The sequence below is a fragment of the Carassius gibelio genome, chromosome B3, assembly GCF_023724105.1.
Source record: "Carassius gibelio isolate Cgi1373 ecotype wild population from Czech Republic chromosome B3, carGib1.2-hapl.c, whole genome shotgun sequence".
Taxonomy (NCBI): domain Eukaryota; kingdom Metazoa; phylum Chordata; class Actinopteri; order Cypriniformes; family Cyprinidae; genus Carassius; species Carassius gibelio.
In genome coordinates, this window is record NC_068398.1 from 45,430,407 (window position 1) to 45,445,606 (window position 15,200).

Genomic DNA, 15,200 nt, shown 5'->3' on the forward strand with positions numbered 1-15,200 from the left:
ACCACACGACACCCCTCCGCCACCCGGTGGACGGTGACGGATCCTCCAGTTTTGGGCAGCCTGCAGGAGTACCCCGTTCCCTGCTCCTCCGGATATCTTCACAAAGCTCAGCCCATTCCTTGTGAAGTTCACTCAAAGTCTTGAATTGATTTTGTTTGACAATCCTCATAAGGCTGTGGTTCTCTCGGTTGGTTGTGCATCTTTTTCTTCCACACTTTTTCCTTCCACTCAACTTTCTGTTAACATGCTTGGATACAGCACTCTGTGAACAGCCAGCTTCTTTGGCAATGAATGTTTGTGGCTTATCCTCCTTGTGAAGGGTGTCAATGATTGTCTTCTGGACAACTTTTAGATCAACGGTCTTCCCCATGATTGTGTAACCAAATTAACCAAACTGAGAGCCATTTTGAAGAGTCAGGAAACCTTTGCAGGTGTTTTGAGTTGATTAGCTGATTGGCGTGTCACCATATTCTTATTTGTTGAGATTGTGAACTGGTGGGTTTTTGTTAAATGTGATCCAAAATCATCACAATTAAAAGAACCAAAGATTTAAACTAAAGTCTGTGTGCACTGAATTTAATACAGAAGTTTCACAATTTGAGTTGAATTACTGAAATAAATGAACTTTTCCACTAATTCTAATTTACTGAGATACTTTACTAATTTATTTTGTTATTTAGGTGTTTTCTTTATTACAGGGAAATTAGTTTGGCTGTAATGCTCAGACAACTTGCAAAATAGTAAAACCATCATGACAAAGAATTGTGATAAAATCTTTTTAATTAAAAAAAATATTTGATATAATATTTCTGCCATATTGCCCACCCCTAGGTCTAAACCAGCACAATAGGAACTACCAGTGATGGTAGTGTATATTGATTGGCCAAACACATATGAAACACTAGCAGCCAATGTTTTTAAAAAGCCATGTAAACATAGTTACTTTATGAGCATGGAAAACATTGATAACTGCATTTACCTGTTGTCTGCAGCTTTGTGTCCTTTTCTCAGCCTTGATATCATGTAACACTGTTACATGAAAGAACTGAACTATCTGATGTGAAAGCCCCTTAAATGAAGGAATGAGAATTCTGGTCTCCCTGTAAACAGAAACAACTCTCAAACTATTTAAAGCCAGTTTAGACAACCCAGTTTAATGTAGTCTTTAGTGATATGATGTTGCTGTTAGATAGTTGCTGTTTATTTTTCCTTGAATTTGGCTTTTGGGTTAAATTAAATTTTTTGATTTTCCATACATTGAAAATCTCTGGCATGATTGTAGCATCTTTTCTGGAAATTGTAAAAAAAAAACAAAAAAAACAACAACTGCTGAATATTCAGACTTTATAATATTTTTAAAACGTTATGATATGTTTAAAGATTAGGATATTCGCACAAGACATTAAATGTTGCCTAGGTACAGTACAGCACTACACTGTTTGAATACTAACTATACTTTATTGAAATCTGGATGTTCAAACTATTATTTTCTTTTCCTTTCAGCGGCACAGATGGAAACAGGTCAGGAAAAAGCAATTAGACACAGTCAGTCTGCTGTTAATGAGAATCCTAAAATGTCAAGAGAAACAACAAGCAGCGAAAACATGGAAACAGATCTCAGCAATGCAAAGAGCTTCAGTGTTGCACAAATTGTAAAGGACAACCAGAGCAGAAAAATAGAAGATGGAAGCAATGAAAACCTACCTATGTTTAAACTCCACCTGGATGAAACATGGCAGAACAGTGATGGATTCTGCAGAAGAAGCACATTTGGGAAAACCATCCCAAAAGAGAACAAGACCATTATGATGATCGGAGCCACAGGTGCAGGAAAAACCACTCTAATTAACAGCATGATCAACTACATTTTGGGAGTGCAATGGGAAGACGACTTCCGGTTTGTGCTTATAGATGAAGGGAAGCAGAAATCTCAGGCTCAAAGTCAAACATCACAGATCACAGCATATCAGATTAATCACATGGATGGCTTCCGGGTCCCATTCTCTCTGACAATAGTGGACACACCAGGCTTTGGTGACACCAGAGGAATTGCACATGACCAGAAAATCACAGCACAGATTCAGGAGTTCTTCTCTGCCAGTGAAGGGATCGACCACATTGATGCTGTGTGTTTCGTAGTACAGGCTTCACTCGCTCGACTGACACACACACAGAAATATGTCTTCGACTCCATTCTTTCTATATTTGGGAAGGATATTGCTGAAAACATCCTTGTGCTGGTCACCTTTGCAGATGGGAAGAAACCTCCAGTTCTCGAGGCCATCAAAGTCTCTCAGGTTCCCTGTTCTACCAATGAGTCCGGAGAGCCACTTCACTTCAAGTTCAACAACTCTGCCATGTTTGCTACCAATAATAAATCTGGAGGAGCTAAGGAGTCTGTTTGGGAGAACTTTGATCAAATGTTCTGGAGTCTGGGATTTTCTAGCATGACAAAGTTCTTCACATCTCTTAACATGATGCAAACTAAGAGCTTGTTTCTGACACAGGAGGTCTTAAAAGAGCGACGACAGCTAGAAGTGCTTGTGGAACGTCTCCAGCCCCAGATCAATGCTGGTCTGGCAAAACTGAATGAAATCAGGAACACATATGCTGCTCTGGAGCAGCACAAGGCTGAAATGGTTGCAAACAAGGATTTTGATTACGAGATTGAAGTAACTGTCCCAAAACAGATAAAAAACAAATCTAGCTCCTTCTTAACCAACTGCCAAACTTGTCACTTCACGTGTCATGACAAATGCATATATGCAAATGACAATGATAAAGATAAGTGCTCTGCCATGGAAAACGGAAAGTGTAATGTCTGCCCTGGAAAGTGTGTCTGGAATGTGCACTTCAATCAGAAATACAGATGGGATTATGTCATACAAAAAAGAAAGGAAACCTATCAGGATTTAAAAAAGCGATATGAGGCTGCACATGGACAGGTCATGTCAACAGAAAAGATCTTTGAAGAGCTTGAAAATGAGCTTGATGTTGTCCAGGATACTGTGGCTGGACTAATTAAACACTCTCAAAAGTCCTTGGAGCGGCTGCAGGAAATTGCCCTCAAACCCAATCCTCTTTCTGTCCCTGACTACATTGATCTGATGATTGAGTCTGAAAAACAAGAAGCCAAACCTGGATTTAAAGATCGCATTAAGTCTTTATCAGAAGTCAGGAAGAAAGCAGACATCATCAGTAAGGTTTCCAGAGGAGAAGTGCTTCCACAGCATTGGAAAGAATACAAGCGTGCAGGGAAAAAAAAATCATTCAGTGATATAACAGGCTGGTTCAATTTTGTATTTTTTAAAAAGAAGGAGGGAACCAGCGAATGATCAATTAAACTTTAATAATGATGTCAACAATCAAAACAAAATTAAAGTAAAGTGGAACCCCCTTATAGACGACTGCTACACAAACAAAACTCCCAGGCCTCGTCCTCTCACATCCTTCACTGTAATCATTCCTTGTTTTATCCTTCCAGAGCTCCACTACGGGACTTGTGACTGGTGTGACACACAGGTGACATTCATGTACACTTGCACCACTGGCATCACTCTATTGCCACGCCTAACCTGCCATGATGTACAATACCCAACCAGTTTTCTAAATCTATGATTGATCTATGTCATATTGATTTAACTTATAATGTCACAGATGTTCAGAATGTATCAGAGTGCTGTTTTGGGATGCTGTAATTTTACTTGCACTTTAAAATTACTAAATCTAAACTATTTACTGCCAAGAAATAGTACTTAAATGTTCTTTGGATTTTTATATTGTGCTGTTCTTTTCCTGATCCTGGGGCCTTCTTTGTAGTTTTTGATTTTTTTTTTTAATAAACCTAAAATGTAATATTTAAAATATCAAGACACTAGTTTTCAATATGATGACTATCAAATTCATTTAATAAAGATTGAACAACAATAAATTAAAAAAAACAGTGTCTGGTCATATGTATCCATTCACTATAGGAAAGTTCAATCATTATCAATGTATCATATTTTAACAATCAGAAAAATGAGAGTATTAATTGCATTAAAGTATTGGGTAGCACTTTATTTTACAGTCCTGTTCCTCATGTACATACTATGTACTTATTATAGTAATTACAATAACTATGTAATAACTAGGTACTAACCCTGAACCTACCCCTAAACCTAACCCTACCCCATTGTAGTTACCCTGTATTACCAGAACTTTCTTAGATAAATACACTGTAAGTACACTATAAGTACATGTTAGTACACATACTGTAAAATAAAGTGCAACTAAGTATTGAAACACTTAAAGGGCATATTGCAAGTTAGAGACTGCAGTGAGTCATTGTATAGAAAAGTAATACAGAAACTTGATTTTCTTTGAATTATACTTTAAAATATGCTATTAAGACATCTGAAGTAATTTTTGTGAGAGAATTTTACTTCCGCATCTCAAAACTGGAAATGGCGTATTGAGAGGTAGTGCAGTCCATAGGAAAACAATGTATCGCAATTATCTTCAAATGTACAATGTATCTTCAAAATTTGAAGGGTTTATTTACACTTATGACGGACCACAGATACAATTATGAGCCTGCTATGCAGCCAAGAGAGCAGGGACAGGCCGGGATTAGACAGAACAACGGTCAGACGAGACAAATTGAGTCTTGGTGTCAATTTAATTTATAGAGCACATTTAAATTCAGCTTACACTGACCAAAGGGTTGTACAAAACAATCTTAAAATATAGCAAAGTATAAAATAATAAAGTATAATTAAATCTCAGAAATCTCTAATCCAGAAATTAACAATCAGGGTTAAAGTTTATACTTAAAAACCGAAATGGAAGAGCGCTCTTAATGTCAGGTGGCAACTGTTTCCACAACCAAGGAGCAGATACTGCAAAAGCTCTTTCACCTTTAAACTTAAGTTGTGACTGTGGGATGTATACAATAGTTTTATTAGCAGGTCTGAGTGTATTTAGGAGCTGAATTAAATGAGATAAGATGTATGTATAAATGTATGATGGGGGTTGTACTTTAACAACTATTAACAGTTTTTTTTTTATTGAACTCTAAAGGATACCGGAAGCCAGAGGACCAACGGCAAAATTGGAGTGATCACATTTTTTTTTTTTTGCACCAGATAACAATCTGGTCGCTGCATTCAGGACCATCTGCAAATGAAGCAGTGAAGATTGGGGAAGACCTAGATATAAGGAATTACAGTAGTCAAGTCGTGATGTGATAAATGCATAAATAACTTTTTCCAATTCTTGAAAGGAAAGTGTTGATTTAACTCTAGAAATTATTCTCTATTGAAAATAACATTTTTTAACGAGCTAGTTTGCTTTTCAAGGCAAAGCTGAGAGTAAAACAAAAAACAACTAAATGTTTTGCTTGTGACTTAAAATATGGAGTGAGACTGTTTAGGTTACTAACTATAGAGTTTCTGGTTTTAGAGGGACCAAAAATAATCACCTCAGTTTAATCATTACTTAGCTGGAGGGAATTATTTACCATCCATATTTTAATGTCCTTCAGACAATCCATAAGAGGCTGCAAAGAATGTCTAGATTTTATGTATAATCATCAGCGTTGAATTGAAAGGGAGATTTTATATTTCCTAATTATAATACCAAGTAAAAGCATGTACAGATTAAAAATTAATGGACCCAGAATGGACCCTTGATGAACCCCAAAAGGGAGTGAAACTGATGTTGAGGGAAACTGGGCGATAGCCACTGAAATGGTCGTGGTTTTAAGATATGACTTACACCATGATATTCCTGCATCCTTGATACCTACCCAGTGTTCAAGGTGTGACAAAAGGATATCGTGATCAGCAGCAGTTAAATCCAATAAAATCAAAACTGCATTTTCACCACAGTCAACAGCAAGTAGCAAATCATTCATCATTTTTAGCAAAGTTTCAGTGCTCTGGCTTGAATGCTCTGTTTGAAGGGGTGTGTCTGCTGTGAGACTCAGGGCCCTATTTTAACAATCAAATGCGAAGTGTAAAGCGCATGTGCACTCAGGGCGTGTCCAAATCCACTTTTGCTATTTTAACGATGGAAAAACGATCCGTGCGAAGGGGAGCATTTTTGGAATGGGTTGTCCCTATTCTCTTAACGAGTAATGGGCGTAACGTTCAATAAACCAATCAGAGTGTCATCTCCCATTCCCTTAAAAGCGAGATGTGCTCGTGACAGGGCGGATCGCTATTTACATGGCGGGATTTGTTGGCGGAAAAGCTGAACGCTTCTCAAGCGAAGAAACCGATCTGATCTAATTATTATTGGGGTATAAGAATATTAAATGATAATATCAGAGAAGAATTTGGCTTTCTGAAAGTTTAACCAGGGAGTTTCTAAATATTTAAAAAAAGACAATAAGATGATCTTTTTTCCATCTCCTCTCTGCTTTCTGACAGTTCTGTCTAAGTGAAATGCGATATCATCCTACCATGGTTGTGATTAAAATTTGGGGGATTTGTTTTTAAGAGGGGCTATAGAGTCCAAAATATCTGAACAAGAAGAGAGAAATGAAATGTTCTGGGCTCAGCAGCAGCTAAGAATGCGTTGAAACATCATTCGTTTAATACAAATCAGAAAAGTAATTTGCAGTGAGAGAATTTATACAACGAAAAAAAAAACACCTGTATTTTTAGCAGCATGTATAGAACTTGATAATATGACATTGAAAACAATAGGCTTATGATCTGAGAAGGAAGCATCTTCAGTATTAATAGTCAATGAGAAACCCATATGACTTAACCTTAAGTAAAGAGAATTCCCAAGCACATGTGTATCTTTATCAAACAAGCGTCTAAATCATGAGTAAGCTCAGTGAATATAGGCTTTCCAGGACAGCAGACGTGAATATTAAAATCACCCAAAATTAACAAATGATCATATAATGTAATGATATGAGATATGAAGTCAGAAAACTCCTTTATAAAATCTTTATCTGGCTTTGGAGGTCTGTAAACCAAGAGACACAGCAACAGAGTGGTGGGAGATTCTGTCAGAACACATTGTGATTCGAATGTAGAAAAGTTCTCAGCAAAGACTGTCTGTATTTTGTACCGGTTCCTAAAAAACAGTGGCGCCCCACCTCCTCTTCGAACACTAAATAATAAATCCTAATGAAGCTACAATTAAATGGACATAGTTCACCAAAGATTGAAGACTTGTCTGCTCCAGTCCATGTATCAGTTAAAAATAAACGGCTGGGAAGGTTACTTTTAAAATGTATTGCACTACATATTACAAAATACAATCTACAAAGTAATCAGTAACGTATTTTGTTAGATTAATCAGGTTTAGTAACTTAATCTAAACACTTAAGAATATTTTAAAATGAAACACACAAAGGAACATATTAATTGATTAGCTTTTTTTTATGCTTTCCAACTCTAAATAAAAGTGATGAGATTTGTGTTTGCTTAGCATACAAAAAATGTTATGTCATTTAAATCTTCCAATCAATAGAAATTTGATCTGAATACAATGAATGGGATCCCGTGCTATTTCATGCTGCATTCCAAACTTCAAAATGAATCCTGTGATGGGAGTTATTTGGGATGAATGAATTTTTGATATACATTTTAATGTTTGTACGATTGGCTCACCGATCAAATATTTGTAAGGTTATGCTCTTTTTCCTAACACCTGTTGATGGACTAATCTGGACTAATCAGTGACTTAGTGTCATAGGTTGGTTGGCAAAGAAGGTGGAGACTGTTGCCCTTAAAGACCGTGCTTGAGAGACTGACAGGTGCGTGTTGTTGGATTGCTTCACTTACGTGGATGTCCGCTCTTTTCAGAGAGCCGGCTCTTTTGGCTCAGCTCCCAAAGAAGAGCTGGCCCTTTCGACTCATGAAAGGTTCTTAATTTAGGATTTTTTTTGTAGGCCTTTATTTTACCACAGCTTTGCAAAAATTAATGGTTTGTGTGTTGAAAACCCTTTTGTGTGCAGTGTTTTTATGAGAATCCATATAATTGCATAATTTTGTGCATTTATTTTGTCACAAAACCATTATTTTGTTTAATATTTTAATCAAACATTTTATTGCACAAATGAACAACAAAACAGCAAATAAATCCACAGAACAGAACTAGAACCAAACTCAAGCAAACAGTATTAATGTCCTCAGTGAAGATTGGCATTCACAAAAATCTGATTACTAATGGCGGAGCTGGCTGGCTGCTAGGAGAGCATTTTGCGGCTGCTGCACTAATTTTCTGAAGTGCCTCATCGACAGCTCTGTTGTCATTGAATGCATGTTTTTTTAAACCTAGGATCCAATAATGTGGTTTCTGAGAGGACAGTGTTTGTTCTCCATATGCAGAAATTTCCGGTCCATGGCTGATCAAAGAGCTGCAACCAATTCTTTCACTTTCTGCATGGTTAAAGTCTGTTGGGCTGTCACCCCCTGCAAACCTTTGCATTGAAGGAGCATTTTTGAGGCCAAGACATAGCTGAGGGAGAGAAAACAGCAACTTATAAAATTAATCTTTTTCTAAAGTATGTGGCACATTATACGGGATTGTTTCTGCAATGTATAATAGTGACTGAATGGTAGTAGTGGAAAAAAAAATGGTTCAAGGTACCTGTCTGCACTTATGGCATCTTTTGTTTCAAGAATTAATTTCAACATATAAAATGTTGAGTTCCACCTGGTGGCACACTCTTGTTTGGGACTCAGTTCAGGCGTCCCCATCTGGCACTGTGTGGACTTTAGCCTCTGTGTTGCAACTGTGCTTTTGTGGAAAAACTCCACAACAGCCTTCACCTTATCCACGGTTGGTTTGACCACCTTTAGGGCATCTCTAATCATGAGGTTTAGTGTATGTGCCAGACATGGGTGAATTTCAGAATTCAGAATTTTTATGGCTTTGGTGATGTTTGCTGCATTGTCACTCACACAGCACACCACTTTGTCCTCTACTTGCCACTCTTACTAGCTCCTCTGCCAGGTTTTCTGCAGTGTGTCTGTCTGTGAACTCAAAGCAGCCCAAAAGGCAAGATGTCATTTTGTAATTTTCAATGAAATGGCAAGTGACAGCTATGAAAGAGCAGGTTGTTCAGGGGGTCCAGCAATCAGTTGTCAGGCAAACTGATGGAGCTTGTTTCACCCTTTCTTGCCATAATGCCCGTTCTGTGTCATATAGTTTAGGTATTGTTGTTTGGGACAGTGTTTTTCTACTGGGTAGAGTGTGTGTGGGATTTAAGGTTTTGACAAAACATTTAAAACCTCTGTCCTCCACAATGGAAAAGGGTTGGAAATCAGAAGCTATAATTTTAGCCAGCTCTTCATCAATGCTGTGCTGTTTGGATGGGGTAATCACTTTGGGCATAAACTGGCTTATTTTGCTTTGAGCTGCAGTAGGAGAGGTTATACCTGCATGTGTGGGGAAGCCAGTAGATTCTGCTGCAGTTGCTGTTTTTTTGGGATGTTACACACCAGGATCTGTAGATGGTGTGCTAGCTTGCTCTCTCTCCTCTAACTGTGGTCTGTGGTGGAACCTGCTCTTAATGTAATTTTCATCTTTCAGTGGATACACTCTGCTTTGTTGTTTCCTTTGTCTTTAAACTGGAGCCAGATGCTGCTTCTCTTTTGGGTGTCATTCATAGTTTTTCAAATACGCCAACTCACACACTCTCCTCACCGCTATCTGACAGACAGTGTCGTTATTAACATTGTTACGCAGTGCAATTGCTGACCAATCAAAACAAAGTTCTGCCTTGAGGTAAGCAACGAAAGTGAAAAAAACTGGGAGCCAGCTTTCACTTGATAGAGCCAGCTCTTCTGATTCACTACAAAGCATCGGCTCTCAGAGCCGCATCTTTAGCGCATGACATATCACGCGGTTTGTGAGCACGAAAGTGACTAGCAGAGTAACTACAATTGTACAGATGGTTGGAGATGAGCGACTCATCAAGAGCTGTTCGGAGATGAGCGAGACGGTGGAGAGAGAGATGGAGCAGAGCGAGGCGTAAGTAGGTCAAGTGCAAATAACGAACACGTGTGTTTGATTGCAGTAATTGGCATGGAGAGACCGGATATAAGCCGAGTCACTGCAGAGAGAGATAGAGAGAGACACGCTGGGACCTCGCGCTGAGCTAGGAAGACTCATCAGTGAATTCTGAGTGATTGACTGTGTTTGTGCAGTATTATACTGATTATGCCAAGAGGGCATCGTTATTTATTTTTATATGCAAAATAAATGAGTGTCCCAGCAACAAGCCGACCCCTGTCTTCTTCCTTCCTACTAAGACTGTCGAACCTTGTTACACTGGTGCCGAAAACCGGGGAAGGAAGAAGATCGCCGCCGCCATGCAATCTCCGTCAGGTACGCCATTTGCGGACATCATCCAGTCGCTCGCCGGTCTTCATCAGGAACAACACCAACACATGCTGGCGATCAAGGAGGAGCAGGACAAATGCTTCGAGGCGCTCCTCCGGGCCCAGCATGAAGACCGCGAGCTGTTCCGGAGCTGGATAGACCGGGAGGTCCGGGCCACCCCCTCGTTCAAAGACAGTACATCTCCTCTGCTGCTCAACAAGATGGGGCCTCACGATGATCCGGAGGCCTTACTGGATCTGTTTGAAAAGTCGGCAGAGGCTCGAGGGTGGCCCCCCGTGGACTGGCCATGCGACTCATTCCCCTGCTGTCCGGAGAAGCGCAGGTAGCCGCTCACCAACTGCCAGTCCAAAACCTCCTGGTCTACCAGGACCTCAAGCGTGCCATCCTCCAGCAGGTCGGTCGGACCCCGGAGCAACATCGCCAGAAGTTCAGGACTCTGACCCTGGAAGAGTCACGCCGGCCCTTCGTGATGGCACAGCAGCTCCGGAACTCCTGCCGCAAGTGGTTGATGGCCGACAGTAGCGACGTCAAGGACGTGATCTACCGTGTGGTACTGGAGCAGTTCGTGGCCAAGCTGCCGAGGAAGACGGCGCAGTGGGTCCAGTGCCACCGCCCGACGTCGCTGAACCAGGCCATCCAGCTGGCGGAAGACCAAATGGTGGCGTGTCCAGGGGTTGGTGACCCCTTACCATCTGCCTCTCTCTCTCCTCTCCTCCCCTCCCCTCTCTCTTTCCAAATCTGTCCCTCTCCCTAGGTCCCGTGGAGGGCTTCCGCCGAAGCTAGCCCCGAGGTGGAGGACTACTACTGTCGGGAAATGCTTTTCCAGGCGGCTCATTGTAATCCAATGGCCGGGCATTTAGGGCAAGCGGCTACACTAAACCGTTTCATGGCCCGCTTCTTCTGGCCAGGCATTCACGAGAATGTGCGCAGGTGGTGCACAGCTTGTCGTGAATGTCAGTTGGTGAATCCATCGTCCACTCCAAAAGCACCATTGTGCCCCCTACCATTAATGCAGGTCCCCTTCAAACGAATTGGCATGGACCTCATCGGGCCATTAGAGCGTTCAGCACGGGGTCATCGCTTGCCATTGGTTCTGGTGGACTGTGCAACGCGATATCCTGATGCAGTGCCTCTCCGCTCTATTTCCGCTAAGAGTGTGGCGAGTGCACTGTTTCAATTAATCTCCCGGGTGGGGATCCCAAAGGAGATCCTCACCGATCAGGGCAAGGTGTTTATGTCACATACTATTCGCGAGCTTTACGAGTTATTGGGCATTAGATCGATTCGAACAAGCGTCTATCACCCACAAACAGACGGACTGGTCAAACGATTTAATCGCACATTAAAATCCATGATTCATAAGTTCGTTCAAGAAGACGCCAAAAATTGGGATAAGTGGCTAGAACCCCTCTTGTTCGCTGTACGGGAGGGCCTGCAAGCCTCCACGGGGTTTTCCCCCTTCGAGCTTCTTTATGGGTGTCAGCCCCGCGGGGTCCTCGACGCCCTTAAAGAAACGGGAGGATGGGCCTTCTAGTAGTAAAAATGAAATTCAATATGTCATGGACCTGAGAACAAAACTCCACACGTTGATGCGGCTGTCAATGGAGAATTTGTTGCAGGCTAAAGACAAACAGAGTCGGTTGTACAACAGGGGGGCTAGACTACGTCAATTTGCAACAGGAGATAAAGTGCTTGTATTACTCCCTATGTCTAGTTCAAAGTTACTCGCGAAGTGGCAAGGACCCTTTGAGGTCACACGGTGAGTTGGGGATCTTAACCATGAGGTAGCTAGAACGGATAGGGGCAGGGCACATCAAATATATCACCTCAACCTACTGAAAAAATGGTCTGAGGCTGAATCAGTGATGCTGGCGACGGTAGTGAGTGGGGAGGAGGATCTCCAGAAGTGAGTTCAAAATCCCAATCCCTCGCTCTGGCCCCTGGAGGAGACCACCTCTCGCCCTCGCAGCTCACTGATATAAAGTCCATTCAAGCAGATTTTGCTGATGTGTTCTCGCCCCTGCCTGGTCGAACGGATCTCATTCAGCACCATGTTGAGACCGAGCCAGGCGTGGTAGTTCGCAGCCGGCCGTATAGATTACCTGAACATAAAAAAAAGGTGGTTCAAGGGGAGTTAGAGGCAATGCTAGAAATGGGAGTAATAGAAGAGTCCAAAAGTGACTGGGTGAGCCCGATAGTCTTAGTGCTTAAAACAGACGGCTCCGTGCGGTTCTGTGTGGATTATAGAAAGGTGAATGCTGTGTCGAAATTCGACGCATATCCAATGCCCAGGGTGGACGAATTGCTTGATCGACTAGGCACTGCTCGCTTTTATTCGACGCTGGACTTAACTAAGGGTTATTGGCAGATCCACTTGTCTCCCATGACCAAAGAAAAAACAGCTTTCACCACGCCGTTCGGTTTACACCAATTTGTTACTCTTCCGTTCTGGTTATTCGGGGCTCCAGCCACTTTTCAGCGTCTGAAGGACAAAATCCTCCGTCCGCATGCTGCATATGCCGCCGCCTACCTGGATGACATCATCATCTACAGTGGGGATTGGCAGCGACATATGCAGCATTTGCGAGTGGTCCTGAAGACGCTGATTAAGGCTGGGCTTACGGCTAATCTGAAGAAGTGTGCAATTGGGCGGGTGGAAGTAAGATATCTGGGTTTCCACTTGGGTCATGGACAGGTCCGTCCCCAAATTGATAAGACTGCAGCAGTTGCAACATGTCCAAGGCCTAAGACCAAAAAGAGGTTAGACAGTTCCTGGGGCTGACAGGTTATTATAGAAGGTTTGTACCTAATTTTTCGGATACTGCTAGCCCGCTGACTGATTTAACTAAAAAGGAGGCACCAGATACAGTCCAGTGGACGGAGCAGTGTCAGCAGGCTTTCACCTAGATAAAGGCTGCTCTGTGTGGCGGACCGCTCCTGAATGCTCCTAACTTTTCTTTTCCCCTTTATCTTGCAGACAGACGCGTCGAACAGAGGGTTGGGCGCAGTCCTGTCCCAGGAGGTGGAGGGGGAAGAACGGCCGGTGCTGTACATCAGTCGGAAGCTCTCTAAGAGAGAGACAATGTACAGCACCATAGAAAAAGAGTGTCTGGCGAACAGATGGGCTGTTCTTACCCTCCGGTATTACCTCCTGGGGCGGGAGTTCACCCTCTGTTCAGACCACGCTCCCCCGCAGTGACTCCACCGCATGAAGGTACCAACGCCCGGATCACCCGGTGGTATCTCGCTTTACAACCTTTTAAATTTCAGGTGATCCACAGGCCGGGTGTACAGATGGCTGTGGCTGACTTCCTCTCCAGGAGGAGGGGGGGGGGGGGGTGGGGGCTGCAGGCCGGACGGCTCCCCGGCCAGAGTCGGGCGGTGGGGGTATGTGGCGAGCGGGGCGTGGTTTAGCGGAATTTGCAATGGGAGAGAGACGAGGGAGCAGAGCGAGGCGTAAGTAGGTCAAGTGCAAATAACGAACACGTGTGTTTTTTTATTGGCGTAATTGGCGTGGAGAGACCAGATATAAGCCGAGTCACCGCAGAGAGAGAGAGAGAGAGAGAGACACGCTGGGACCTCGCACTGAGCTAGGAAGACTCATCAGTGAATTCTGAGTGATTGACTGTGATTGTGCAGTATTATACTGATTATGCCAAGAGGGCATCGTTATTTATTTTCATATGCAAAATAAACGTGCGTCCCAGCAACAAGCCGACCCCTGTCTTCTTCTTTCCTACTAAGACTGTGTCGAACCTTGTTACACCGACCGTGAGTTATTCCATAACGGATGCAAACAATTCTGTCGCTGAAGAACTGAAACGTAAACAAAGGAATTATGATCCATATTACAACGTTATTGCTTCGTTGGACTAAACGTGCTTCATGAGATGTCGTTCAGTGGACCCTTTACCTTCCTAATTAAACCGGGATTTACAGCTGTGGATGTGTTTATGACTCGTTATTACGACGGATCTGGTATGTACAGAGTTTTCACTGTTTATTTTGTTTATGTACACTGCTTACACAAATGTAGCAAATACAGTCTTTATAAGCTTTCCATTGAAAAACAGCGATCTGTCGTCGATGCTTGAGGTTTAGATCTTTATAATGATACATAGTTTGTCAAGATTAAATTTGTCCTGTTTCATTTAATCTATTTATAATCACTGACACATGCGAGTGGTGAGGCTTTGAGGACAAGGGCGTCGGGGTGCAGGTTAACACTCGTAGTGATGTAGTAAACGAGCTACAAGTGGAGTTTGCCTGAAAACAAGCTTTCCTCCTCTCTGTACAAAATGCGTTGATCTCAGTGCGCTGGCGTCTGAGAGACAAGTCCGAAGGGACCGTCTGGAAAGTGCGAAATGGGTTTCTAATAAAATACTCAATAACTTCACAGTAACACACTGTAGTGTCACCAAATTCAGTTCACACATCACTACTCTCCTGCTGGTTATACTACAACACTGGTTTTGAAAATAATTGGTTTTACACATTATTTATGAATTTTAATAAAGACAAATCTGTTAATAACTTTACTGTAACATACTTGCACCAACTTCAGTTCACACATCACTGCTCTCCTGCTGGTTCTACTACAACTTCATTTTGAAAGTAACTGCTTTTGCACATTTTTTATTATGAAAAAAATAGTTACAAATTTTAATGTAACACACAGTAAATTCATCAAATTCAGTTAACACATCACTGGTCTGCGGTTGGTTTTACTACAACTGTCATAATGAAAATAGTTGCTTTTGCACAATTTGTATGATTTTGTTATGAAAAACAGTTGATAACTTTACTGTAACACACTATACTTTGTCCAAATTCAGATCACACATCAC

At 41.9% G+C, this 15,200-nt stretch overlaps 2 protein-coding genes across 2 annotated transcripts in view; one reads left to right on the forward strand and one right to left on the reverse strand.

The window, feature by feature from the left end:
* si:ch73-170d6.2 (uncharacterized) overlaps window positions 1-3,928 on the forward strand; it is a 33,046-nt gene extending 29,118 nt beyond the window's left edge. Inside the window, exon 6 of the mRNA XM_052551449.1 lies at window positions 1,504-3,928. Coding sequence (XP_052407409.1) covers window positions 1,504-3,335 — 1,832 coding nt within the window. The 3' untranslated portion in view covers window positions 3,336-3,928. The remainder of the gene's footprint in view (window positions 1-1,503) is intronic.
* LOC127952767 (gastrula zinc finger protein XlCGF8.2DB-like) overlaps window positions 1-15,200 on the reverse strand; it is a 270,368-nt gene that overhangs the window by 221,519 nt on the left and 33,649 nt on the right. The window lies entirely within an intron of this gene.